The following is a 27,679-nucleotide window of genomic DNA, read 5'->3' on the forward strand; positions in this document are numbered from 1 at the left end:
TCTATCAGTAATCCTTCACCACGTTGCCTTTCACCAGCACCTGAGGGGACACTGGCACACCAACACAGAGCCTGGAGCATTAATCCTCATCAGAAACCAATACCAGAATATTTCAACTCTGAAATGTTATCATGATACAATTACTGCAAAACGATGCAAGTCAATTTAATAAGAATTTATTAATTCAAGTTACTGCACTACAATTAACAAATGTTGAACCTTCATTGGTGTTGTGTCAGTTTCATGTCCCACCACACCAGTGGCAGATTTTTTCAAACGTATTTTTCCGGCCTTCACGATACCTGTTAAAACAGACTTCAGCCGTGACTGTGTCAGCTGATGTTGGTGTGACTCACATTTGGCTGGCCCCACAGTCAGACTGGTTTTCTAGTTGAAGCGCTGCATCAGCTGAACAGCCTGATGCCTGCGGTCGAATCCTGCTGATTTTCGAAGATTCAAACCACCGTCGCCTAACCAAACAGGAATTGTCTTTACATTGGAAGATTTCATTTTGACTTTAATGCAGTGGCGTTCCCCTTCAACAAGACAACAATGTGAATGTAAACAACACTGGTGAAGAGTGGGGAGGTCCAACAGTGGCTGGCTTCCCATTTGTCAACAGTAACATACAAATGACATGACAAACAAAACATAAAGAAAAATATAAAAAAAATAATAATACTCAATGATAATACTAAATATGTCATTTCAGAGTTTGTGTTGCAAACGTCGCCAGGTCCTTCATGTTTAGTACAAAATCTGCTTCAGGATGTACAACGAATCTGTCCCAAAGTAACAATTATATCATACAATATTAATAAAAAGCTTCAGTATACAGTTTTGTAATACTGCTTCATTACAATGTGCAAGGAATAAAATGTTCAGAAATCAGATTGTGCTGAGCAGCTGTGTGCGTGTGTGTGTCTTAAAATAACAGTCCAACATTTTGGGAAAACCTCTTGTCTCCTCATCTGGATTCAGACAGAATATGTGTAAAAAAAATGAAATATGTAAATGTGATTTTTTGGTTTTAAGATCAGCGCTACATAAATAACAACATGTAACACAAACCGCTTTGGAGGTGGGAGATTGTTTTTCCACTTGTGACGGAGCCAGGCTCGCAGTTTCCCTCCTGCTTCAAATCTCTGCGCTGTGCTAGGCTAAACATGTCCTGGACCACTCCGTACTCTATACACAAAGATGAAAGTGATATCCTTCACCTCATCCAACTCTGGAGAAGACAGAGAACAAGAGGATTTACCAGAAATGACAAACTGTTCCTTTAAAGTAATAATGAATAAAATCAAGTAGAACTCCTGTGTACTGTCTGCAGCACCCCCTGCTGTGCAACACCTGTCTGTCTGTCTGTCTGTCTGTCTGTGTCTGTCTGCTTCTTTGTCTGTCTGTCTGTCTGTCTGTCTGTCTGTCTGTCTGTCTGTCTGTCTGTCTGTCTGTCTGTCTGTCTGTCTGTCTGCTTCTTTGTCCGTCTGTCTGCCTGCTTCTTTGTCTGTCTGTTTCTTTGTCTGTCTGTCAAACAATTAATCATTAAGTTTTGTGTCCACGTGAGACATGTTACAAGGAGGTGAGGCTGTGCCAAGAAATCCCACTATTCCCAATCCTCATGAGGTGATGCGTCGCTCCGACTGTCTGTAACACTGGTTTGGCGTCCACTGGGTCCCAATAACCCTCTTAGTTTTTCTCTGTGTGAGCAGAGCCATGTCCCCACAGTAAAAGGTGTCAACATGCTTCAAACAAAGAGCTTGTTCGATCTGAAACTCCCTCCTACCACATATTTCCAGCACTCCCACCAATTCCCAGTTCCTCCCACCAGTGCACAGTACCTGGCCAGGTGTGTGGGCAATCGATTTCTTGTGTCAACACAATGGCAGAGGTGGTTTCACTTTTATCACACGTAACACGCCACTCGGCGTCTGAGGTGTTCGTTTGAAGCGTGTTGAAGCCTTGAAACTCATCAAGCCCCAAATTATCCCAGTGACACGACGACTCCATCCACCAACCAACCAACCAACCAACCAAGGTGCTGAAAAGTCTCGACTTCCCTGTTGACCAATCAGCCGGTGAGTTCCACAGGAAGCTCCCGGCTGCACAGAGCCTCCCACTGGCGGGCGAGGAGCGATATCAGCCGCTCTCTGCTGTCGGCTCCTGGGACGAAGACGCACCACTGGACCTCGCCCTCTGCACCCCCGCTGGCGCCAACGCCTCTGAGCGGAGCTTCCTCCCCTCCGGCAGCAAAGTGATCCATGGTGAGGTGGCAGAGCAGGTCGGGGCCGGGCAGGTCATCGAACACCAGAGTAAGGGCCTGAGGGTACGTCTGGTAGCCCAACAGAACCCGGTCCAGGTCCCGGATCCTCCGAGCCTCACGGAGCTGGTACCGCTCCCTGCAAGAGGACATGATGATGGAGAAGAACAGGAAACCGATGATGAGATCGACTACTACCATATTGTCCATGACCATCATGGGACCCTGGAAGATGTCACCTCAGTCAAACACACTAGTATCCAACTTTTCTTTGAGAAAAACATAGCTGACTATCACATTTTACCTGGTTAAATAAAGGATAGTTTGCTCATTTATTATCTGATTTTTTTTTAAGATTCAAAAAACAAAGGAGGAAAAGGCTTCACAATCAATAATAAAAATCACTTTCTGCAGCTGGAAGAAGCAGCAAATTGTTCTACACCTGCCTGATCAGGGTCGGAGCTTCTATTTAGTATAGAGTCGTGACATAGATTTTAAAATATGGACAACATTATGACTTCACAATTAATCTTTATCCCTTTGCTCAACAGGAACTGTCTACAGAGGTGGAAAGCAAACTTTGACTTAAGTTAGCATGCTGACCAGCTAGACCAGCAACTTCTCACTGCAGCCTCCTGCCCTGAAGACGTAGCGCTGTACTGAGCTGATTACAGAAGCACCAGCATGAACCCAGAATTGGGTGGCAGAGTAAACTTTCAAACTGCCCCTCAGTGTATGGATCTGTATCTGCTCTATGAAGGTTAATCAGTTTCCACTTGTTTTTGGATTGTGTTCTGAAGCACTGGAGCAGTTTCATCATGAACAACATTATGAGACAGAAAACTGCAGAGCAACAGAAACAAACACACGCCACCCAGCAGCAATGTGATGGAGTGATGCAGCAGATCTGCTCTGTCTCTGCTTCTAATGCTGCTTGTGTTACTCTCTTGTGATTCTCTCAAGAGCTGCTGTTCATTTAAAGTAGCATTTTGGATTTCAAATGTTTTGTTTATGAATGAGATAAACACAGAGGGGTTTAAATCTGGGTCATATTATCATACACCCCGCTGTTCCTCCTCGCTGTGACTGACTCGATGCTCTTGCACTTCTGTTTTCAGGCTTCAGTGAATGTTGAGTTCAGCCCTGCCACGTGTTCCCTCTGACTGAGCTGTCTACACATCACACACTGTATCTCGTCTGCCAGTCAGTGTCTCCTCTTCTTCCTCTTTTCCTGCAGCAGCGATCATAAACACGAGGGAGGAGGTTGTTGTTTTTTTTACTTGCTGCCAAATCACAGCTTTTCAACACAGAGAGGAGGCAGCATGTCATTCATTACATTTACTTTTGCTCATCAGCCTGGAACCAGCTCTGCCGACTGACCGTTTCACCTGGTCAGGTAAAGGCATTTAAATGTGGCGGTATCAGGGGGCGGGGGTTCATGTGTCCTCACCTGGAGGGAGGTTCTTTGGCAAAGTCAGGCAGAGGATGGCTGATGTAGTCCTCATCCAGTAGGAACACATCGGTGCTGGTCAGAATCAGGGTCCTGGGCTGGAGCACAGGAGATGGGGCCGAGGCTGAAGTGGAGGAGGAGTGGCCTGAGAGGGCGGAGCTTTGGCTGGGGATCTGGACCTGGAAACACACGAAAGGAAGGAGGAGAGAATAATTATTATTTCGAACAGTAGTTTCAAACAATAACCCAGCACAAATTCAAATTCACTTGTGGAAATAAGGGCTGCCTTATTCAAGGAAAAGTAAATGAAATAGCAATATGGCCAAATGCAATATCCATATAACAGAGATGGGGTTTTTTTAGGTAAAATGTGTCACAACTTTGTTGTGCATCCTTAGCATCATAGGTGATGTGGATGTACTGTACAAAGATACTTCACCCTATGAATTTTACTGTATTCCCAAGAGGATGTAAGTTAACACGTTTGGTAAAAGACCCCAAAAAAACACATCATTTTTGGATTTCTTCAGTGAAAGTGAAATGCAAAACAATCTTTCCACCTGAGATTGAAATGGATGGAATATCTGCCAAAATAATTGCAACATTTTTTTCATTACCTATGGTGCAGCCGAATGGAAATTAAAAAGAAGCAAGAAAAGGACATGAAATCAACCGCATGGATGGACTGATGTTTGTGGGGAAATAACTCTCAATATGAATTCCCCTAAAATGGCAGAGATAGAAATTCTGACCTGGAAAACCAGCAGGTACAGCAGGACATTAAAGGAGCGTGATGATGAAGACGCTGCGCTGGCTGGAGTCTTCCTCTCTGCCACAATGAAGGTTAGGTCTCCCATCTCTTCCTCACTGGGATAAATAAACTTCACCCTGCTGCTGTGGACCAGCTCGTAGTTCTGCATCTTACCTGCGGGGGGAGACAAATTTCACATTTGTCACCTCATAAGTTTTGTCTGTGCTCAGATTCGATCAGGAAGGATAAAACAAGCAGCTTTATTATCTTAGATGAGAAAAATATTAATCAGACACAATAGTAGTATCCATAGGTTGAGTTCAATGTAAAAACATCTTGGTTGTGTCATTCTATTTAATTACTCTGTACAGTGAAATAACAAGCAAAAGACTATTTTGAAAGGAAGGGACTTTGAGGTTGGAGTTCAAAAACTATATTACATCTGAGGATCAGTGTCCCAGCACTGTTACCCGTGTTTGTGTTGGTGAACTGGGAGTAGAAGTCCTGATCTGACGGCTCTGGAGCAGGAAGCTGCTCCTGCAGACTGAGAGCCGACATCAGCTCCTGAAGAAAGACGCCCGTCCCATAACTGTCCCTGCTGAGACAACACACGATGTGGTCGGCTGAACGACCTGCAGAGAAAGGGTTCATGGAGAGAGACGTAGAGTGATGTCAGCATCAAGCAGTGGTTCAATATTTAACTTGTGTGCAGACAGAGACAATGCGCGTATCAATCCACTGACCTACGACCCTGAAGTACTGGTCGAACAGTCCCACGTTGACTGACAGCAGCTCAGACAGTCTGATGGACAGACAGCAGCACAGACACACGTCTGGATCTCCGGAGTCTGTAATTTCCAACACTGACAGACAGAGACAGAGAGGGATAACGATGAAATGGGGGAGAGATATACTAAAACTGAAAACCTACAGACACCTTAATGATCCTCTGAGGCTGTAATAATTTTATAGGCAAACACACAAAGTAACATTTCTTTATGTGCTAGCTTAACATTACTCTCCCTGAGCTGTAGTGTCATGTGATCATAAAGAAGGAAGCAACAGAGACTCCCGTGACAATATGTGGTTTTACATGTCATCTTTTCTCTCTCTGACTGGGCCGATCATGACTGTTCCTCCTACCTGAGTGATGACCGAGCGAGGAGGCGGAGTCCTCCAACAGGAAGTAGATTGTATCAGTGGAGAGCAGCAGGCAGCAGGTGAGCTCAGCCTCTGGAGACTTGTAGAGAACCACAGACAGCCACAAGATCTGTCTCACCTCCTCCGCCTCAGACTGTTAAAGAAGTGTCAAATCAAAGCAAAAAGACAAAAAAAAAAAGTTAAGCTGGAACTACTGAAAAGACAGCACAATAACTGAACACCACTGAGCTTCATCAGTTGCCAAAAGTCAACTGGGAAAACTAAATTCTAATCATCTGTTAGAAAAAGAGTCAGTGAAGGTGAGTTTATGTTATCAATAGAAAAATAGACAATCATTTGGACAGTTAATTCATCTTTTAAATCATAAAAAAGGCACAATAAATAAACAGAATTATTTCATAAATAAAATAATTCTTACTTGCAACAACTCAAATTAAAACCTTTAATAACTCTGGTTTAAGTTTGAAAATCGGTGGCAGGAGATTTTGCATTGACAATATTGAGAAACAGGGAACAAACAACATACAGTAGGCACATCATTTTGCGTGTGTGTGTGTTTGTCTTACCAATGCTATATATCTGTGGAAGAAGGCCAACAGCTGCTGTCCTCCAAGCCCAGCCAGGAGCTTCAGTCCTGGGGTGAGACCTGGGATGAGGTGGGGGGACGGCTGGTTCTCTTCCAGCTGGAGACGGGAGGAGTCCCAGCTGAGGGGGAGGAGGGGGGAAGGAGGAAGATGAGAGATGAAAGGTAGAAAGTCAAGTAAGAGTTAAATCAATTCAACAGTTAGAAGAAGATGTCACATATGTTCACAGTTAAGACAATGTATAGCCCTCCTAAAGCCATTCAGTCTGGTTTTGAGAACAAATCAGATCATGTTCTTGGATTTTACCAAAATCTAACTATCTATCTCTGTTATTGGAGAGTCTTTCATTAATTAAAAACATAATGAAAATAAAATTTTTTGATACAATTTTTACATTTTTTTGATAACAATCACTTGAGATAGGTTTCAAAACAGTTGTGACCTTGAGATGTCATGAGCTGAACCTTTAGCATTAATCAAACAACAACTATGATATTTGCACACTGCTCACAAGAAGAATAAAAAAAATAATCTGAATGATATTAAACAGAAGAGCTTCAGAAGTCTACCTGCTGGAGATATGGGATTTCCTGGTGCTGGTACAGGTACAACGGCACTGGTCTTTGGATCTGCAATGGTCTGAGAACAAATCAACCAGGAGGTGTCAGACAAGACGGTAACACAGGGAGAAGAAACCAGAAAGGTTCATTGGATCCGAGTGTATGAGCGTTGTCACCTTGTGTACGTTCTCCTTGGTGTGGACAGGGCCTGCAGGGTTTGGGCAGGGCCAACATCTTCAGCCCCTCCAGGGACGCTCTGCGCTGACTCAGCTCCCCCAAAAAGGAGCTCCTGTCCTGGGCCAGAGGGAAGAGCAGCAGCAACCTCTGATTTCCCAGCAGCAGCTCCACACCATGACTCCTCCTGGAGACAATATGATCGAGGAAATATAAATCATTAAATCATTAAAATTATCAAAAACAGAGAAGCTAAAGTAGAAAACTAATAAAACATCGAAACTGTGCTATTTTATGCAGAAATGCTATTAATCTTTGTGTATTACTGAAATAATTAAAGATTTATACTAAATAACAATATAATTAATATAGCTTATTACCATTTATTCTGGGAATTCAGGGAATTCTCCTTACTCAACACTTTTGTTTTCTTCCATGGGTAAAATATTAAGGATATCCAACCTAATGTAAACATTAAATGCATATAAAAAAATGTATACTCTGATACTGTTTTCTTTCTTGAGCCCTGAAATGCGACGTGCAGACAGGCAAGAACCTCTAAACAGTGCAAAAAGTATAAAATGACAAGAAAACTGTGCCGGGCAGAGCTGCAGTCCACAGCTGCATTCATCCAATCACAGCCTGCATACCTGTGGTAGTGGTCTGCTCCAAGGCAGGAGGAGTTTCGGGTTCTGTCTCCGATCTGAGCAGCTCTCTCCCTGGGGTGAAGCACCACAGAGCCGAGGGGCACTCGGACCAGTCTGCACCAGGAGGAGGATTTGTGAAGGTCGGCGTTGCTCCTCTCTTTTTCTGCCAGCTCTGTGAAGTCCATCTTCATCACCCAGACGTGTCGGTGGGTGAGGAAGAGGAGAGAGGGGAGATGGGGGTCGTCTTTCTGCGTCACGATGTCCAACAGGAGGGGGTGGGTGTCCAGAGCAGAGGTGGAGGATGAGGAGGCGGAGAGGAGGAGGTGGGCAGGGTAGCCTCCCTGGGCTCCCTGGCTCTCCTCCAGCTCCCAGGAGTTGATGAGTGAACGGGGGAGGAGCTGAGGAGGGTCTGGGGGCTCCGGGTCTGCCGCCTGGAAAAACAAGTGAGAATGTTTTTGTTTTCACACAGCATCAGACTCGAGCTTGATTTATGATTCATGGATGTTTCTTCTGTCAACATTTTCACAATGTGCACTCTTACACATTTTTACATGTTACATAAAAGCCCGGTTTGACCCGTTCACCGAGTTGGATCGCGTGCTGCTCTCTGACCTGGATCAGCGCTGTCAACTCGGTCCTGGTCCGCCGCAGCTCCTCAGCCTCAGAGAAGATATACCAGCGGGTTGGACCAGACTGGAGCCCGAAGGCGAGGCAGCAGTCAGGGAGCTCGCCTCGGGTGGACAGCAAGAGCTGGGAGTAGGGCAGCAGGAGGTCCATCTGCAGGCCAGACAGCACCTCCTTCACAGGCAGACTCTGATCCTGGTCTGCAGAAAACAGGAGAACACAATGTTAACAATAATAACAATTATTATAACCTCTATTTTACCTATGAAACGTCAAAAGCTCAAGATGCTGCCACTAGGAAATATTTGACAAAATGGCTTCAGCAATTAATAAATTATTGAAATAGTCGCTCTGTTTAACAAATACCAACAAAACACCATGTCAGGTTTTTCCATAGCTCATAACTTGTTGGCATTATGGTATTATATAGTGAGGCAAACCTTTGCTGTCTGCCTTATTGACCTTTGTGATGAAAAATAAAAAAGAGGAATAAAAAGTAAGGAAAGTTCAATTCATAATCTTAATTCTAATGAAGACCTGACCATATTTTTTTCTGATCATTGTTGTTTTCTCCATTTCTATGAAACAGTCCCTAGACTGAGACTGAAACATCTCTGTTTCACTTCCTGTTGGTGAACACAGTTCTGCATCAGGCCTGGTGATGCTTCTGTCTGTCAGATCTGTGTTTGTTTTGGTCACACAGAACTTAGAATCACATTCATCCTTTCCAACACTGTTATTTTCAAAGTCGTCTAAAATGTGCAACAACAGAAGCAGTATTTATTTGAACAAAGTATTTGACTTAAAGCTAATTTTTACCTGCAACCTGTTTGGTCCATGTGAAATCATTGGACAGGAACAGCAGTCCCAACAGCCGGTCTGTCAGCACCAGACACACCTCCCTCTGCTCCACCTGCTCTTCTACCTGGAGGCAGTAGCACCACAGCACCCTGCTGACGCGCACCTCCTCCTCTTCCTCCTCATCAGGCAGCCCACCTTGGTGGCCATCAAGCTCCTCTGCAGGAGGAGCAGCGACTGAGGTAGAAGAGGAGCAGACCGACTCGTCTACAGTGTCATCCAGACCCATTTCAAAGTATCCGTCCCTGGAGCCTGGACTGGAAAAATTAGCATTTAACAGTGAGTTGAGATTAAACCTGAACAGCCAAATGTCAGATCATGTATGACTTAATTAACTGTATCTGATCGAGAGTGCGACTTTCACTCTCTATATAATAACAGTAGTTGTAACAGCTGTAGATATCTGTATAGTAGACATAGTCCTGGAATGAGACGTTAAGGGGAACTAAGAAATCATTGTAAATCTGTCAAAGTCAAAATCTTCAGCTTCAGAAGGAATCTATGTGAATCTAAAAAGACAAACAGAGAAACAACTTGAAAAGCAAGAAACCATACAGTAGTATCACCAATTTTAAGTGATCTCCCACATCAGTCCCCACACACTATTGGAAGAATCCCAAAACCCCTGGTATAAATCATCAAAACCACTGTTTAGGGGATCTCAGAGGTACCAGTCAGATCTCAGAAACTAGTCTGAACGACTTAGAATCAACCAGCAAGATCAAAATCCCAGACGGCAAAGTGAGAAAGTTCCTGGTTGAATTACCTGGGACTGCGGACCTCGGTGCCCTCCACGTGGGACTGAACCTCTCTGGATTCAGACCTCTCCTCCTCCTCCCTCTCTTCATTTCCCTCCTCTTGCTGCTTTTTTCTTTTCTGCTCTTTTAGGGTGGCACTGAGACACTGGGAGAGCTGGGTAATGAAGTCTTTGTTGGAGAAGGAGAGGGAGAGCAGGTGAGAAGGAAGTAGAGGACAGCAGGTGGTGCTGCACATCCAGCAGCTGGTTTCAACTGGTCCGGGGGAGGAGCAGACACAACTGGAGGGCGGAGAGACAGAAACAGGGGTTCATCATGGTTCACAGAGTGAAAACAAAACAAAACAGGGCATAAGACATTTGGGAATAATGACCAATAACCTATAATGACATTTTGATTGTCATGGTGACGTGACCTCACTTGCCCAGTGGAGGAGAGCAGCGCCTCCAGCTGGACACATAGTGAACAACACCTGCCTCCATCTTGACCTCCTGTAGTTCCTAAAATGTCCTGATTTAGTTGTACTTGTTGAAACAGTTACAGTTGTGTTATTGTAACTAAATAACAGCGGGTCCAGCCCCTCTCCTGTTTTTATTTGCAAACTCTTCTTTTGCGTTATACTGTCACATACAGGATCACACTGTCAAACAAATTCACACTTCCTGTAAACTTGTTCTACATTAAAAGTCCTCCAGTCACCTGAAACATTGAGGTGGAATCACCGTCAGTAGGCATCAATCAAAAAATCAAAGTTAATTGTTTGTTCAGATTATGTGAGAAACACATTATTTGATACTGACCAGACAGTAGTGGTTGTAGTTGCAGGTGTAGTGGGAGTAACACTTGTGGGAGCTCCACAGTGTGTGTGTTCAGACAGACTGACAGCAGGTTGCTGTCTCTGCAGACACACAAACACGTAGCAACATCAGAGCCCTGCTGACTGTAAACACACATCAAAGCAAATCCTGCCTTCATCTGTGTGACTCATGCACATCTCTTTCCCTCAGCTGCTTTGAGCTAAATACTCACATCAACACACTAACTTGTTTACAGTGACACTAACAATGCTGAACAGGTGATATTGGTGATGTTTACTATGATATATTATCATGCTGGCACTGAATGTAAAATGCTTATTTGCTCTGAACTCAAAGCATGAACAGTCTGCAGCCTGCACAACTGAAGCTGGTTAATATCAATAGTGTGTGTAACTAAAAGGCATCCTCTCCTCTTGACAACCAAGTCCAGTTTCCCATGATTCAACAACCACTCTCTTCTTCAGTGATATCCTATTGGCTGTCATGGCAACAGATTCTCTTCACATTGGTGTTTCAGGTGTGTGTGTGTGTGTGTGTGTGTGTGTGTGTGTGTGTGTGTGTGTGTGTGTGTGTGTGTGTGTGTGTGTGTCAGGTATCAACCTGGGTAGGTTCAGCAGACAGAAGGTGTGTGTTGGGGTTAAAGCTTTCAGGGGGAGGTGCAGCAGCCACAGGAGGGAGAACACTGGGGGGGATTGCGGCTTCTTCTCTGCTCGTCACATCTGCAAACAGGAAACCAGACGGATCGGTGACGTCGATGAGGACGTCGACAGACACCGCAGAAAATTAACAGTCTCTGCACTGCTCAGCGCTCACGGCATTATATTTTAAATGAGTGAATGAATGAGTTTTAGAAGATGACTGATTTTCATGATAATGTTGGGAGACCAGCTTGAGACTTAAAGGGATAGTATCATTTTCTTTAAAGTGGGGTTGTATGATCTACAAATAGCCCCTAAGCACCCTAATTGCAGTAGAAGACTCTCTGCGCTCCTCCCGTTAGGAACGCCAGCCCGTAGCCCAGCCCAGAGATTTACAACATACAGTGTTGTGAACAGACCCAAAGAAACGGCCTATTTTCGTGCCCTAAAAGAGGTTTTACCTGAAAAAAAATACACAGTTCCATTGTTCGCTATAATATAATTTTTAGGTCCAAATAAAAACTGCGTTTTTCCTGCACTTTGAGGGGCTGGAAAAAATTATATTATAGCGAACAATTGAACTGTGTATTTTTTTTTCCCAGGTAAAACCTTTTAGGCCGCAAAAATAGGCCGTTTCTTTGGGTCTGTTCACAACACGGTATGTTGTAAATCTCTGGGCAGGGCTATGGGCTGGCGTTGCTAACGGGAGGAGTGCAGAGAGTCTTCTACTGCAATTAAAGTACTTAGGGGCTATTTGTAGATCATACAACCCCACTTTTAAAAAAATTATACTATCCCTTTAAACTGATTCAAAATCTAAAATGATAAACATCCTTGGCCTTACAGAAAACATACTGATACTTACTGTATTCATAAAGATAATGCATATTTTCACAAAAAACGAACAGCATTTGTGTTCAGATTTAAACACACAGTACGCAGCCTGCACAGTTTACCAAAAGGAGGTTAGTGAACGTGAGCAGACTTCAGTGTTTATTTGTCAGTGATTAATTATTATTCTTCTGTAACCAATCATCATTTCTAAAGTTATAATCGACGGATAATGTTGTTTAAAGTCTGAGCAGGAAGTAAAGAATCTACGCTAACAAGAAACAAAGAGCTGAGGAGTCAGAGACTAAAACAAGACTATCAGGAGTGACAGAAGAAGATTCGCTTCATCAGCATCATCTGGTACACAGGTTGTGTTTTTTCCCCCATTGCAGTGTAATAATATGATCAATTAATTCAATTGTTTATCCCCAATGATAAAAGCTCCTGATGGAGTCGGCAACACCATGGAAAACTACATCAGTGTTAGCTGCTTTGACGCTAATCCTCATTATCTGAAGACAACATTATATTTAAAATTTCTTGTTGATTTCCACCAGATTGATAAAAGGTCATTTATGTCAAATTAAGTGCCATATCATATATCAGAAGATAAAGATAAAATTTGTTTATCCTCACAGAGGGCAGCAGCCAGATAAATCTATTCAACCTGTTGAATAAAAAATATACAACATGTAAGTCAGACAGGTGGAGCTTGGCTAGCAGTTTCCCCCGTTTACAGTCTGCTAAGCTAGGCTAAACTCAAGATAGACAGGGCTTCCTGGCCACCTCCACTAACACTATACAAATGCTTTCAGACAATAGCTTGACCTCCAGGGATAAAGAACAGAGGAACTATTTAACACCATGAATACTCTATATTTAATAAGTGTTATTGAGACTAGATGTGTTTGATGTTTTAAGTCTGTTAACATGTTTATAAAACTAGAACACAGACTCACAATCCCTGGTCACAATAATTAGAGACAAAGAAGCGAAGACTGAAATTGGAGAGGGCTACAGCTGTTCATGAGCAGCCAATTACTAAAATCATTAAATACAACAATAAAATTTGGTCCTTTCAGTCACTGATCATGTAAAAACTTGTGACTTCTGTCTTTTTCACTACTTTCTGACATTTTCTGACCAAATAAGTGACAGACTGGTCAGTAACGATGAAAATAACTGTTAGCTGAAGAACCAACAAGTGCAGTCAGTTGGTACTTGTTCACATATCTACTTCAACTTTGGGAATTTATCCTGCTACTGTTTTTCTAAATCGCCCATTTCACATTCAAGACAAAGAGCGGAGGAACAATTCACTCTTTCCTGTCTGGCTGCTGCCTCACAGCAAAAATAAAAAACACCACTGCTGCTGCCCCCTCCCTCCCTCCTTCCCTCCCTCCCTCCCTCGCACAGCCCTGCACAGCCTGATACATACATGATTACCTTGGCTGGGGCAGGCAGCCTGCTGGACCGGACAAGAAGAGGAGGAAGAGGAGGAAGAAGAGGAGGAGGAGGAGGAGGAAGAGGAGGTGGTGACAGCAGGAGGAGCGACAGCGGAGGAGCAGCAGGAGGAGGAGGAGGGGGGAGAGGAGGAGGAGAGGGGAGGAGGTGCAGCAGTAGCCAGCCTGGTCTCCTCACTGATCTGACGAGAGGACAGAGAGGAGGAAGCCTTCAGAGGGCTGCAGTCACCTACATCATTGCGCAGATCACATCCTAACACCTGCAACCAGCAGCTCCATCAGCAGCAGAGTAACAGGCAGCCACACTATTCAAATATACTGAAGCTGATTCTAGCCAGCTCAATGATCCAGACCTTCAGTTTCCCACTGAAACTAAAAAAACTTCTGCTCTAGTCGTAAAATGACATACACACTGTGAAGCAATCTGTGGAGTTCAGGAGCTACATTTGTGTCTTGAAAGTTTAAACACAGACACACGACAGGTTTCTCCTTAAAGCTGTAAACACTGACTGGAATTAGCTCCAGTGAGTATTTTTCTGCCATGAACCAGTGAAAACATCTGTGAGCAGCTGTTGTTTTGCTCATTAGTATAAAACCAAAAAGGCCTTAAAAGTAAAGGCACATAAAACTTAAAAGTTTGAACAAGTGGTTTGCATGTTTTGATTCAGGTTATTTAATGCACATAGTGGCCAAAGTATAAACACATTAATGAACATATATCAAAGAAAAAGATCATTGATATGTATAGAAGCAATTTTGCTGGCTGCTTCTAAACCCTTAAAAACAGAGGTAATGAAAACCACAGATTAATTTACATTGCTGAATTGTTTTGCAAAATGTCTCCATGTCAGAGTTCGACCTGATTCATTACTCTGCTGCTGATGTGCACAGTTTTTGTAAACTAAAAGGTCTAATAATTGGTTTGCAGCTACAGTTTTCAGACCCCAACACACATGCATGTAATTAGCAAAGGTATCTAATGAACGTGGCCACTGTGATGGCTCCTGTTTTAGTAACAGTTTATAAATCTCCGGGTTTAATGGACATGTTAATGACTAACTTGATATCAGGATCATTACTGGTCACCTCTAATTAGTGGATGTTGGTCTATGATCAGGTTAGATTTATAAATCCACTACAGCAGCTCTCAGGGTTAGTTCATCATCTGAAAGCTACAACAACAGCCTATGACTAACGAGGATGTGTCATCCGACAGTGGCTGTGTGCGGCTCATGAGCGTTCAGAGGGCAAAACCTGAGTAGACAAATCAGTGCACAACATGAGTTCATTTCATTTCATTTTCAGTGCTGCCAAGTAAAATCCTCATAGCTCTGCTGTCCCACAGTCCTAAAAGAGATTAAAACATTACTCATTTACACTGGATATGAGTGAAAAATGTATTACTATTTCCGCGTGATAATCATCATGTGAAAGCTGTCAATGTGCTTACATACGTGCTGATACTATTATTATCTTGTCTTAGTAGGTCTAATACTTAAACTCCCTGCTCAATTTTCTTTTTTTCCTTTTTCACTAATGTTTTTTCTAGGAGATATGGCCACAGGGCAGCATCAAAATACCGCTACAAGAAAAAATTATTAATAAATACACAGACAGCCGTAATATACAAAACAATAAGTATAATACAGATTTACAGTGCAAAAACAACCTAAAAATTCTCGAATAAATGACAGTGAGCTTCAGTGTGATGTAGTTTACCTTCTTGTCGCCGCTGCTCATCCTGTCTTTGACTTCTTTGGCTTTCTGAATGGCTTTCAACACTTCCACTGTGTCTAGCTCCTTCTCTGTTGTCACTTTACTGTCTAGACAAACCTGAGAAACAAACACATAATCTGTCAACATACAAACACAGCTTTGGGCTCCGGTAGTAGTAACAGATCATCATAAACAAACAGCTGTTTTATCATAACATAAGTATCGGATCCTTAATAAAAAGGAGCAGAATGAAAATAAATCTCATGTAATCTGCCCCTCTTCTTCACACATCATTGATTAACAAAGCAAACAGTTCAATAAAATCAATGTAACGACAACACAGCCACCACCTTATTACCTGACTGAACTAAACAAAACTTTAATGCAATACCTTATATTGTATTTCCTCCACAATTTAATTGATTTTTAAGATATATTTTGGGTCTTTTTAGGCTTTTATTATGATAGGACACTATGAGAAACAGGAAATCAGAGGAGCCTTCATGGGCTGCGCTCCACGGGGTGAGTGCCCCGGCTTTAATTGTTTTAAATAATACAGGTGTAATGACATATAGCTGTGGAATTGTATGAGCAGTTTTTATATTTGTGGCTTTAGTAAATTTGCAGTGACAGCAGTAACAGCAACCAACAGGGAGAAACAGTGTTTGTGGTGTTGATCATTAACCTATGCAGTAGAAATATTAAAATGACATGCAACAGTAACAGCAGAGAGATAGAAGCTGTGTGTCTCTGAATGTGAACAGGAAGGTGGTTCTGGTGGCGTACCTCTGCTGCACGGTCTCCAAACTGCGCCAGAACTTTAGTTCTGTAGTCGGGGATGATGCACATGGGGTTACTGGACAGGTTGAGTTTCTCCAGACAGGGCAGAGAGCCAATGTTCCTGATCTCCTCCAACTGGACACAGAATCACACAGAAAAATTAAAGAACAGAAAAAAATACAGCTGGATAATTTTTCCAATATCTTCTGTGAGTGATAGATTATGTTTCTACGTGTTTCTTTGTGGTTCTTGTGCTGTAATTGTGTTTATTTAACGATGTCACGTGGACCTCCTCAGCGTGGTTACCTGGGCCAGCTGGTTGTGGCTGAGGTCCAGGTTGACTAGAGAGTAGAGCTTGGTGAGGCCGGTCAGTTGGTCCAGCTGGTTTCCGGCCAGGCTGAGGGTTTTTATGTTGCCCAGACGGGTGTGAGCAGCCTCAAGGACCCGCAGGCTGTTATAGGACAGATCCACGTGGACCAGGTTGTACAGGTGCTGCAACCACAAAACAACTAGTTCTGTACTGTGTCATTATGACGGACAACATACAACGATCAGGCATAACATTATGATCACCTGCCTAATATTGTGTTGGTCCTCCTTTTGCTGCCAAATACACAACAAACTGCGACGCACTGTTTATTCTCACACCTTTCTATCAGAACTGGAGTGAACTTTTTCAGCTATTGGAGCATCAGCAGCTCGTCTGTTGGATCAGACCACATAGGCCAGCCTTCGCTAATGGATACTGACCACTGCAGACCAGGAACACCCCACATGATGCTCTGACCCAGTCGTCCAGTCATCACAGTTTGGCCTTTGTCAAACTCACTCAAATCCTTACACTCGCCCATTTTTCCTGCTTCTAACACATCAACTTTGAGGGTGTGAATGGAGTAGGGTTGTACGGTATACCGGTACTAGAGTGGTACCGGGGTACTAACGCATTTAAAACGGTACCATACTGCGCTTAGATGGGACCGGTACTTTCATTTTGCGCCGCCGCCGGCAGTGACGTCGCCACGTGAAGTCGCCGCATTGTAATTTGAGCCGCAGCGAGCAGTGAGCAGTCACAAACGAAGCAAGGTGCTTTTTTAAATTACCGTTACAGCGCCACCTGTCCATGTGCCTGTGTTGTGTGTGTCTGTGTGTGTGTGCGCGCGCTGCGCGCGAGAGAGACTGCCGCCACAGACTCGTTAATTAATGCAAACACTGCTGGTTAATAAGTTTCGTTTTTACCGCGCACCACCACTGGCATGCATGGTCTCCCTCCCTCTCTCTCTCTCTCTCTCTCTCTCTCTCTCTCTCTCTGTGAGTGAGTGAACACAGCGAAGGAGCGCTAGGCAGAGATGAATTAACGGAACGATATTGCGTTGGTGATGGGGGGGGGGGCGTTCATGTTCATGTTTGAGTAACATGAACGTTTGTTTCATTATATAAACTACTGATAACAATTTCTCCCAAAAATTACAACTGGTCAAAATAACAAAAAAGGATGCAGTGTTTTCAGACCTCATGCAAAGAAAACAAGTTGATATTCACACCACTAATGTTTCAATTTAGGAAGAGTTTATTAATATAGATGGAATTTTAATCCTGCAGCAGCAGTGACTGTTTACTGATTAACTGATTATTTACTGATGCATAGGTTATAGTTCTAAGATTTTCTATTAAAATAAAGCCAATAATGACATTTTTTGTGTTCTCTTTTTATTTGGAAAAGTACCGAAAAGTATCGAAAAGTATCGAAAAACATGTTGGTACCGATACCGGTACCAAAATGTTGGTATCGTGACAACACTAGAATGGAGTGATATTCAGTGTTGTTCACTTCAGCTGTCAGTGATCTTATGTTATGCCTGATCAGTTTATGCGCAGAGCTGTCTTTATTTTAACTGCAGGGAGTAAGTTAACATACCTCTCATGTAAATTATTTCATAAGATTTGCTGACTGAAGTGAGACGTTACATTCGTAACATCATTCATCGGAGGCAAAGACAGAAACTACTAATGATGCAACACAAAAGACCAATAATTGACTGTTGCCTTCATGTGACACGATATGATGCAACGTGTTGGTCTGATCAATCCTGTGGAACTACAATGTTTTTTTCACTAAGGTAAGAAAGACTGTATCACTTATAAATCTTATAAAATAACATCAGTAGAGTCTTTGAAGATCATTGATTTAAACTTTCCACACAAAGTTTTGATCCCATCTCAAGTGAATGCAACATAAAATCACATCATAAATATTCTGAGGCTGGAGCTTCTTTGTTGTGGGAATTTGCTGTGTTCCTCTTTTAACCATTAACTGGTTTATCAAAACAAGACATGGCCTTAGACTAAAGTGCATCTTTACTTATTCCCCAACATTTAATAGACTAAGCAATTAATACATCTTAATCTCGAAAATAATTCTAAAATTTTTCAACAATAGAAAGAGTCATTAGTTGTAGCCCCCGAAATGATACCGATAGCAGGCTGAAGGATGACTGATCTCAGCTGATGAGCTTTTCGTCACGCTGCCACATACCTGGAGGTTTTCCACTGAGGACAGCTGGTTGTAACTCAGATCCAGAAACTCCACCTTACGAATCAGTTTCTGCAGCACAGAAAAATCCACCATCAGTGCACAGACATTAATAAATGGAACATTAACATTTTTTTTACTCTACTTCATTCACATACCCAGCTTTAAAAACAGAGCATGTGATATAAGGTGAAAGTGTATTCTGACCTCCTGGTACAAGAAGTAGAAGATCAATCTATTTGTACTGAGTATTTCTATCGACCATCATGTATTTTTCATTATTATGTTCAGGGTTAAAATCTGTGTTTCACTCCAGAGAGTTACTTCTTGTAGTGTTGAACTAAATATGAAAAAAAATCTATACAAATATATACAAAGTCAGTCAGTATTTTTCCTGTGAGGAGTCCTGACTTTTAAACACTTATCGACTGAACTGTGTTTTGGGCTCTATTTGTGTGTGTGTCTGTTCGTCTCACCACTGAGTTGTCGATGGTGCAGATGCAGTTGTGGCTCATGTCCAACGTGGTCAGGTTTTTCCACACTGGGATGACGGCAGTAACGGGACAGCCAGACTCCGCCCCCTCGGGCTCCCACTGCGAGAACTCACTCGCCTCCGGGACCAAGATCGACTGGAGGTCAGCATGCACATCACAACGCACACATCAGTATACAACCACAACAACATACTGCTTAAACATGTGTACTAAAGCGATTAATCTCAACTTTACCATCATGGTTTCTGTGGAGCGGTGGATACTCATAGTCGCCAAACTTGACCTCAGCGATGGCAAACCTTGAATCTGCTGCGAGCTGCACTCACTGATCTGAGGACAGACAGAAATTTTAAAAGCCAAATCTCCATCAGCTTGTTCTCATCAACTACTGCTACAGAAAACATGATTACATCATTACCTGAGCTTAAATAGCTCAACTGATACAGCATGTGACTTCATGGCTGCTTATCATCATAACCAGTATTTGTTTTCATTTAATGACACAACTTCATCTTAAAGCAGATATCAGTGGAATGTTTTTGTTAATATAAGTCCTAAATAGTCCTATTTTCCGTCAGCAATCACTTACATGAAGTATTTCAGCCTAAACACGAGTCTCTCCGTCACTCTGCTCTGCTGTAACCCGAGGAGAAAATTTTCCTTGTGGGATACAAGTGTTATCCAATGAGGGGAGAGAACGGCATGAAGGGCTGTGTGTGCAGCCAAGGGATGCGCGTGAATGTGGTGACGTAGCATGAGGACCAATTGATGCCTGACAAGGGCGGGGGCTGCTAACTCATGGTGCGTTCAAGGAAACTCGTACTTTGTGTTTTTCCTTCCTGTGAAGTCATACCAGTTCGATCTGGTACGAGTTCACGGGTCGGAAGTTACGAGTGGCCGTTATAGGGAACTTTCACAGACAACAGGACAGTAAAAACACGAGCTACGGGTTACCTGGAACGCTACCAAGTCGTAGTTGTGACTTGAAGCTGTAACTTACGGTTTCAAAAGCCTGCCTTGAACACAGCATTAGCCCAAATGGCCGTGCCACTGATATCTGCTTTAACTGCTATTCAGTTAGAGGAGGGACATGAATCATGAGTCTGTGGCCAGAGTAAAATCACCAACAGTCTAAGTAGGTCATGTGTGTCCTTGATCAAATCCCAGCCCATGTATTTTTCATTTTTGGACTTTAATGCTGAGACAAAGCTGCTCTGTGTGAAGCAAGAAACATCGCTGCTTAGTGATTCAAGTCTATCAGCCAATCGGATGTTTTCTTTATCTATTCACCAACTTTCTCGCCTCAGTCAAAAGGAAAAACATCTAAAGCAATCATCACAATGAAACAAGTCATACAACTCCTCTAACATATAACAACTAAATGATACAGTGTATAATAGGTATGTTTTCAGTATTCAGAGATCCAAAATGGAGAAATCATCACATCAGTTACACTGCGGCAACTAATTTAATTATCCATGACTTGTATCTTGACTGGAGCTTTTCTCTATGTGTCGATACACAAATGATATTAGCTACAACCAACGACGGGAGACTTCACAAAGCTTCGAGCACTTAAAGTGTCCGGATAAATGGATGAAATGTGGAAAGAAATGGGGTCAATCAGCCCACATGCAAAATTAGTGGCGTTGAGGAAAGACAGTTACCTCTATTTGCAGCAATGATTTGAAAAAAGACAGGTCAAAGGGCAGGTTGCTCTCCTGGATGTTACTGGTTCCCACTGGACCTCTGGTGCCAGAGATCTGACCAAGAGAGACAAAACCAGTAAGAAAGTTCAACCGTCTCTCTGCTGCTCTCAGGGAAGTCAGGAGAAAACAGTAAACTGTGTGCGATGTGGATTTGAGTTAAATAAAGAGGTGTGGGACCTTCAGGTATCGCAGCCTGCAGGTGAAGTCGAGGATGTGCCCAAGGTCGGTTTTGGCATCTCCATTGCAGCAGGTGGGTTTGGCGAGACGGAGCTGCTGGGAGACGGAGTAAAGCTGCAGAGGACGAAGGGAAAAGACCTCGCCCGCCTGCAGCAACTGTTCACCTACAGCACGCAAAAACAAAATCATTCTAAGCTGCTCATTGTGCAAGATGTCATTTCAACATTTTATCCCCAGCTGTTGCTGCTACAAACCAGATGTTTACAATATCTTTTTTTTTTTTTTTTTTAAAGCTATGGACAACGTTGAGAAAGACGATGGGAAAGATCTGAAAAATCTAATAATAATATTAATGATCAATCTTTCTCAACATCAACTCTAGCTTTAAATTATTTTTTGGACATTTTATGCCTTTACTCCACATGACAGTGAAGAGAGACAGGAAAGCATGGAGAGAGACCGGGGGAATGCCAAGCAGTAAAGACTGTCTCAGTCGGGACTCAAACCGGCCCTCACTGCCTCGGATTATGCCAACATGTGATGTCCTCTAACCACTCCACCACCGAGCACCCCAACACTAATCATTTTGAGAAAACCACTCACACTGTAACACCACTCAGCTGCATCAGATTACAGGCTTTTAAAATTAGTATTTGATGTACCGTCTGTAATTTTATTTTGGGGTTCTACACAACACACTACACAAAATACAAAATGTGCTGAATCCAATATGGAGAAACACGTATCAAAGCTGCTAAACAGCTGTTTGTGGAGATGCTGGTTTCACATTATGTCATTGTGGAGGCAAAGGTTGTTGTTTTTTTGCAGAGTGAAGAGAACTAGCGACTTGAATGCAACCATGTTTACACCCAACTGATCAATCAATAGATATTGTCCCTGATTAATGTAGTATATAGTGTCAACACATTCCTCATCGCACCTGGTGCTTTTTAGCAGTTACAAGCCTCAGTCTACAGCTACACGGGGGGAGACAGAGACACACCACTCCGCTGAAGGAGCTTCATTGGTTGTTAACAGCTCTGGAAACTGTAGATGAGGGAAAACAGGTCACAGGTCACAAGTGAAGCTTACCTTTATGGAACAACTCCTCAGCCAATGCTGCTGTGATGCCGTTAATTTCCTGAAAGAGACAAACAGTCTGTGAACATCTGGAATCACTTCAAAATATTAGTCAAGCTAAATTAAATCATCTTGTTTCTTATCTGCTGAACAAACACTCTCTGGACCAATGGTTTTCAACACTGTTTTTTAGAGAATTCTTCACCCAAGACAAACTAATCAAAACATCAGACTTTGAATATTTGGTCAAAAAAGAAAGCAATTTCAGCATGTTTAACATTTGAAACTCACAGCAAAATTATGAGGTCAATTTTTCACATGTTCGGAAAAATAAATAAATAAATCAGATTAATGCAAATTGTGAAGAGTCATATGCATAACCTTAGATACATTTCCAATATAAATTTGCAGAATGGGATTATTTTGTCCTGTGATGTCCCCATTTGGGTGTAATTATACTGAAATCAATTTACTTTGTTATGGGATATGTATACGATACCGGATCAAAAAAAAAACCATGCATGTGAATGAACATACAGAATATAATGTACAGACATCATGTATACTCAAAATGTGTGGGTTTAACAGTGACTTTACAAGAAGTTCCATCAGAAATAGAAATGTTTTTTTGTTTTTTTTTGTGCAAAATTGTGAGTGTGGGGAAAACTGGAGCACCCCGAGGAAAACCCACATGACACAGGGACAAACTAGTGGAGTCTATGGCCTTGTTTGTGTTCGCTGAGGCCAAGGCCACCGGGCGTGACAAATGAAGTCAGCAAACAGGGTAACGGTTACGTTACCTGAGCAGTGATGATGATCAGTGCTGTGCTGTGTGAGAGGGGGAATGGCAACAGTGGGCTGGCGAAAGGCAAAGTGTGTTTCTTCTCTCTTCCCTTTCTAATCCAAACAACACCGAAATCAGCACTGCACTTAGCCGTAACATTAGCAAGACACATGCCCAATGTGAAGTCAGTTAGGCCAACCTTTTAAGTGCAGGGGATTACCCCACGGACAGATGGACAGATGGACAGACGGACAGACAGACGTTCCTTTGATTTATAGACGGATGAATAACACCCAGAACATCCTGAACTTCACCTCCAACACTGACTGAACCATTCTTTTTTTTCTCCAAAGCAACATCATAGGTACATGCTGATACAGTATCAATGCAGATGATTAATTACTATCCACATCTTATTTGTCCAGGACTGTCATGTGTTGATCAACTCACATCACATGAGAAGCCTTTTCCCTCAGCTGTTTAATCTGCTGGATCCTGAGGACTAAGACAACACTGTTCTTTTGTGCCGTCAGCATCATGTGATCACAGTCACTGATCATTACAAAGCCTGAAACCACTGCTAAAACTGACCTGGAGAAGAGCTTCTCATCCTGGGAAAAAAATCACCACTTATTTTGAATTTGTTCCGTCCCTCACATTACATCCTATGACTGTTGACATGACAGTCATGTTGCACCACAGCCCAAATATCTCACTTCGTGCCTGGTTTTACTGTGGTGAAGACTTGTTACAGCATTTAGTAAGAGGGTAGCCATTTATCAGACCAGATATTTAGCCCATCAGATATTAAATTGTCAGTTACAAACACAGGATAAGCAAGATAAGAGTAAATTATCACATTGGGGAGGCAATAACCAGTGAATGGTTAATATTTTTGCTTAATAAAAAAGGTATATGTGCATATAAAAGAGCAAAAATAAATAAGTATGGCAGGCTTTTCAAATGAGTCCTCTAATAATTTATCATTGCGCTGCAACAAAGTTAGGAGACACACTGCGATTTCAAAAAAAAAGATTGTTGTGTCAACAGTTTGACAAAAGGCCCTTTCCTGTTTCAACATAACATTGCACTCATACTAAAAGCAAGCTCTTCAAAAAAAGGTTTGTTCTGAAAGAACTTGCTCAGAACCCTGGCCTCAGCTTTGAAACCACATGTCCAGCTTGTCACATCTGGCTGCAGCGTCCACACATTTACTCCAGCCACTATGACCAAAGTACCAGATAAGAGCACATAGTCTGAGGTTCTAGATAATGACAGTCTCAGGTGTACTCACGTAGAGGTGAAAGTGCAGGAAGCAGGCGAGTGGAGTCGGCGTGGCCTGAGGGAACTGCTGCAGCAGTGTCTGCAGGTACAGCTCCAGCTCCTTCTGCCGCCGCTCCACCAAACTCTTGGAGTTCTTTCCTAACATCTTCTTAGGAGGAAGCAGCCGTCGATCAACCTTCTTCTCTGCGGTCAGCTGGAGGAAAACACATATCAGGATTAAACTGACAATTAATTTCATAATAACGTTGTCAGCAATTAAGATAAATAAATGGAATATCTCTTGAGTTTATTATCATAAAAGGTTAGCATTCATCTTATTACTTTTATTTTGCCATTTGCTTTACCTTTGATTGTATCTATTTCTAATAACTGAATAATTAACGTTAGAGTAAATTTGATTATTAGTGTTTGGTGCTCTGCAGCACATAATTAAACATTTTTAACCCTCAATCAGTAAGAAACACTGCTTCATGCATCGTCCCACAAAACTAAATTAAAAAAAAGAGCAAGTGATGTTAGTTTAACTAGACAAACAACAAAATGAATGAGTTCAAGCTCAGGCCTCTTACCTTCTCATGGAGGTCGTGGAAGTCACTGTAGCGGTGCTTAACAGTCCATCTGTGCTCTCCATCCATCACTTCTATGATGTAGACCTGAAACACACACAGTAGCATTACAACCTGACTGAAATACACTGATACCGGTTTCAAGGCTGCAGTGGAATAAAAAATAGATGTTCAAAATAAAGACAGAATTTCAAACGGAAATATCTTTCATGGTGTTCGCAAATATGTGATGGTGGAAGATGAATATTCCCATGGCTTTAGCAAGAGACAGAGAGAAACTGGGGTGAAATAAGGAAGTTGGATTTGTTGCTGAGTTATGCGGTCAGGCTAAACTGCTATACAGATGGACAGCAACTGTCTGAGCCAAATAACTAGACTGAAAAACAGGTGTGCTTTATCTTCAGTCTGAACAGAACAGACAAAAAACCGTGGCTTAATTTTTCAAAGCATGATTCCTCACTTTCACTTTCCCTCATTATTCCTGTGACTCCTACACTGATCAGCTTCATTTTTAATTTAAAAAAAATTGAAAAAAATGAATGTTTGGCTTTCTCATCAATAGTTAGCCATTAGTTACAATGTCGCCAATTTAATCTTTCGAAAATACTTTACAGGAGATTTAGTTTCAATTCGGGACATTAGTTGAGCAGCCTGTGAGGCTCCACAATCATGATTTCTTTTTCTTTTTTTCTTTTTAGCAGCGTTGGTGGTTACTGTCTGTCAAACCTAACAGTACACAGCGTTACGGCTTAGAAACATCAGGTATAATCCCTGACAGAGAAAGTACAAGGTGCAACGATCTGTCATCTCTGCTGAGGAAACGGTGACAGGACCTGAAACTGTTGGTGACAGTTAGCCCCGGTAGCTAGCTGTTAGCATGTTGGTAATGTCGCTCTTTCTCGTTAAGCCTTGGATAAATACATAATGCTTGAATTCAAAAAAGAGATTAAGTATAATAACGAAACAGCTCGTGTTTTAATTGTTCTGATATCTTGCGTGACATTGACTCGCTGTCACTTGAACAGACCTGCGGCTAGGCTAGCTACAACCTAAGCTAACGGACGTTTAACCGCACAGAGCTTAACGTTAACGTACAGTGTAGTTTTCCACCAGCTCCGACCCGACAACAGACACTTTCCTCTCCGACGCTTCCTCTGGAAAAGGGGCGGGCTCCATCTTGAGATCGGATCAACAAATATGATCGGTTATTTCATACAAAAATGTCCAGGTAAAAAACGGTTCAAGACGATGTGGAGCCTCTGCACCCAGCTAGCCGCCTCCCGACGCCATGTTTGTTGTGATCCTGAAGCGGAGTAGCAGCTGACTTTCATTCAAATAAACTTTATTAACAGTCGCTCCGTGACAGTCATTTTCTCCATAAAAAAAATCTGTTTATATTTTGAATATTTATCAAACATACGGACGTTGCATGAACAATTAGACTACTTCATTAACACAGAGGTCGAATAAGACGCAGTCAACGAGTGAAAAGACAGAAATTCGACGATTTTTTTTCACATTTTGTCTACAACAGCTCAGCAACAGCGGTGACAGTGGCAAACAAAGATATAACATGAGGTCATAGACTTAATACATTCATGTACAATGACAGCAGTGGCCTATATTTCTCAACAACAAATATAAGGATGTGAAAATAAAGCTATATTTCTTATAAATATTTATAAAAATTATATTAATAGTGAATTTTTGCCAAATACCAAAATTATATATTTTTTCATATTTTATATTTTGCAGTGTCAGTAGCAGCCATCTGTGTCTGTTAATATAAAGTCTATTTTTGTTTTTTGGCAAAGCCAATAGTAGCCCTAACCAATTTATTAATGAGTTTTGACATGAGAAAAAGCTCCCGCACACTGTCATCACTTGCAGAGGTTTTATTGAGCAACGTTTCGGTCCTGAGACCTTCGTCAGGTTTAATGAGTTTTGACAAAGATGTGTTTACTGTCAATTGTAAATAACATAAGAGACAACTTTGTACAGCTGAACTCCAAATAAATTCACACTTGCTAAGGCAACTCAGCTAATATTAGCAGAATTATGACCTTGTTGGTGATGGTGATGACCTCTCCTATCAAAATAGGATGAGAAGTCAGTGCATAGTATGCTGTGTGTGTCATCATTAGCAGGGTTATTTACTGATGCATTCACTCTCCAATCTGTCCTATGTGGTTGATTAAGAACTTCCTTACTATAATAAATCAAACACAATTCTATTATTAAAGAATCTAATCAATTCAGCTTTCTAAACTTGCTTTTAATGATCCGATAACACTGATGATCAGTGTGTTTATTTTTAATCCATCCAACAATGCAGGATGGACTGAACATGAAACCCCCTCCTACTGCTTTTAACTCTTCTCTGTAATGCATATCATAGCCACATGGGGTCAGTGGTGCAGCTGCAAACTTCTAGTCTTCTTGTGGTCTGCCCTATGGGTCTGCCATGATCTGTGTGCTGTTTAGGTGCATTTTAACTGATTTAAACTATTTGTTTGTGGTGGCAGCACTGAGAACTAGTTTGAATGAGGTCCTTAAGGAAGACAGGCTATCTAGTGCCATTTAGGTGACATGTAGTTCATGTTTTATAACAACAAACCCTAGCCCCCATTTTGTTACATAACAACTATTTCTTCTTCTGTTTTGAAGTCCAAGAGTCAACATCTAACACAAACATAAGAACTTAACATAAAATAATGTGTTGCAAGTATTTGGTCATTAAAACAGTCATAGTACTGGAATAATTAAAAATTTGACATGCAAAGTCATCACAAAAGTTTGGTAGGCTACATGCTCTCTGGTCCATGAGTGCCTTTAAAGGATTCCATATGAATCCATCCAGCATGGCTATAACATTGAGTTTTGTAGTTATTTTTCACTCGATATAGTTGGTAGAGTTTAGGAAAGAGGATGTCAGACGCTCTCTGTGTGTGATGTAATGTTTTATATAAGAAACTGGGTTATTTC

At 42.0% G+C, this 27,679-nt stretch overlaps 1 protein-coding gene across 1 annotated transcript; it reads right to left on the minus strand.

Moving 5' to 3' along the window:
* Positions 1–1,499: 1,499 nt before the first annotated feature.
* nisch (nischarin) lies at positions 1,500–26,002 on the minus strand. The gene is made up of 28 exons (XM_085776930.1): positions 25,790–26,002; positions 24,698–24,781; positions 24,139–24,321; positions 22,073–22,121; positions 20,981–21,144; positions 20,762–20,857; positions 19,329–19,424; positions 19,077–19,229; positions 18,604–18,672; positions 16,377–16,562; positions 16,077–16,205; positions 15,294–15,407; positions 13,558–13,756; positions 11,243–11,361; positions 10,625–10,722; positions 9,836–10,105; positions 9,031–9,326; positions 8,200–8,411; positions 7,591–8,018; positions 6,943–7,127; positions 6,776–6,845; positions 6,189–6,327; positions 5,605–5,755; positions 5,205–5,324; positions 4,932–5,093; positions 4,463–4,635; positions 3,711–3,889; positions 1,500–2,399 (listed from the first exon to the last, which is right to left on the minus strand). Exons 1-28 carry the CDS (start codon positions 25,868–25,870, stop codon positions 2,072–2,074), a joined length of 4,533 nt encoding a protein of 1,510 aa, XP_085633056.1. The 5' UTR covers positions 25,871–26,002; the 3' UTR covers positions 1,500–2,071.
* Positions 26,003–27,679: the final 1,677 nt, after the last annotated feature.

This window comes from Trachurus japonicus, chromosome 5 (genome assembly GCF_045865225.1).
Source record: "Trachurus japonicus isolate A0001 chromosome 5, Traja_1.0".
Lineage (NCBI taxonomy): Eukaryota > Metazoa > Chordata > Actinopteri > Carangiformes > Carangidae > Trachurus > Trachurus japonicus.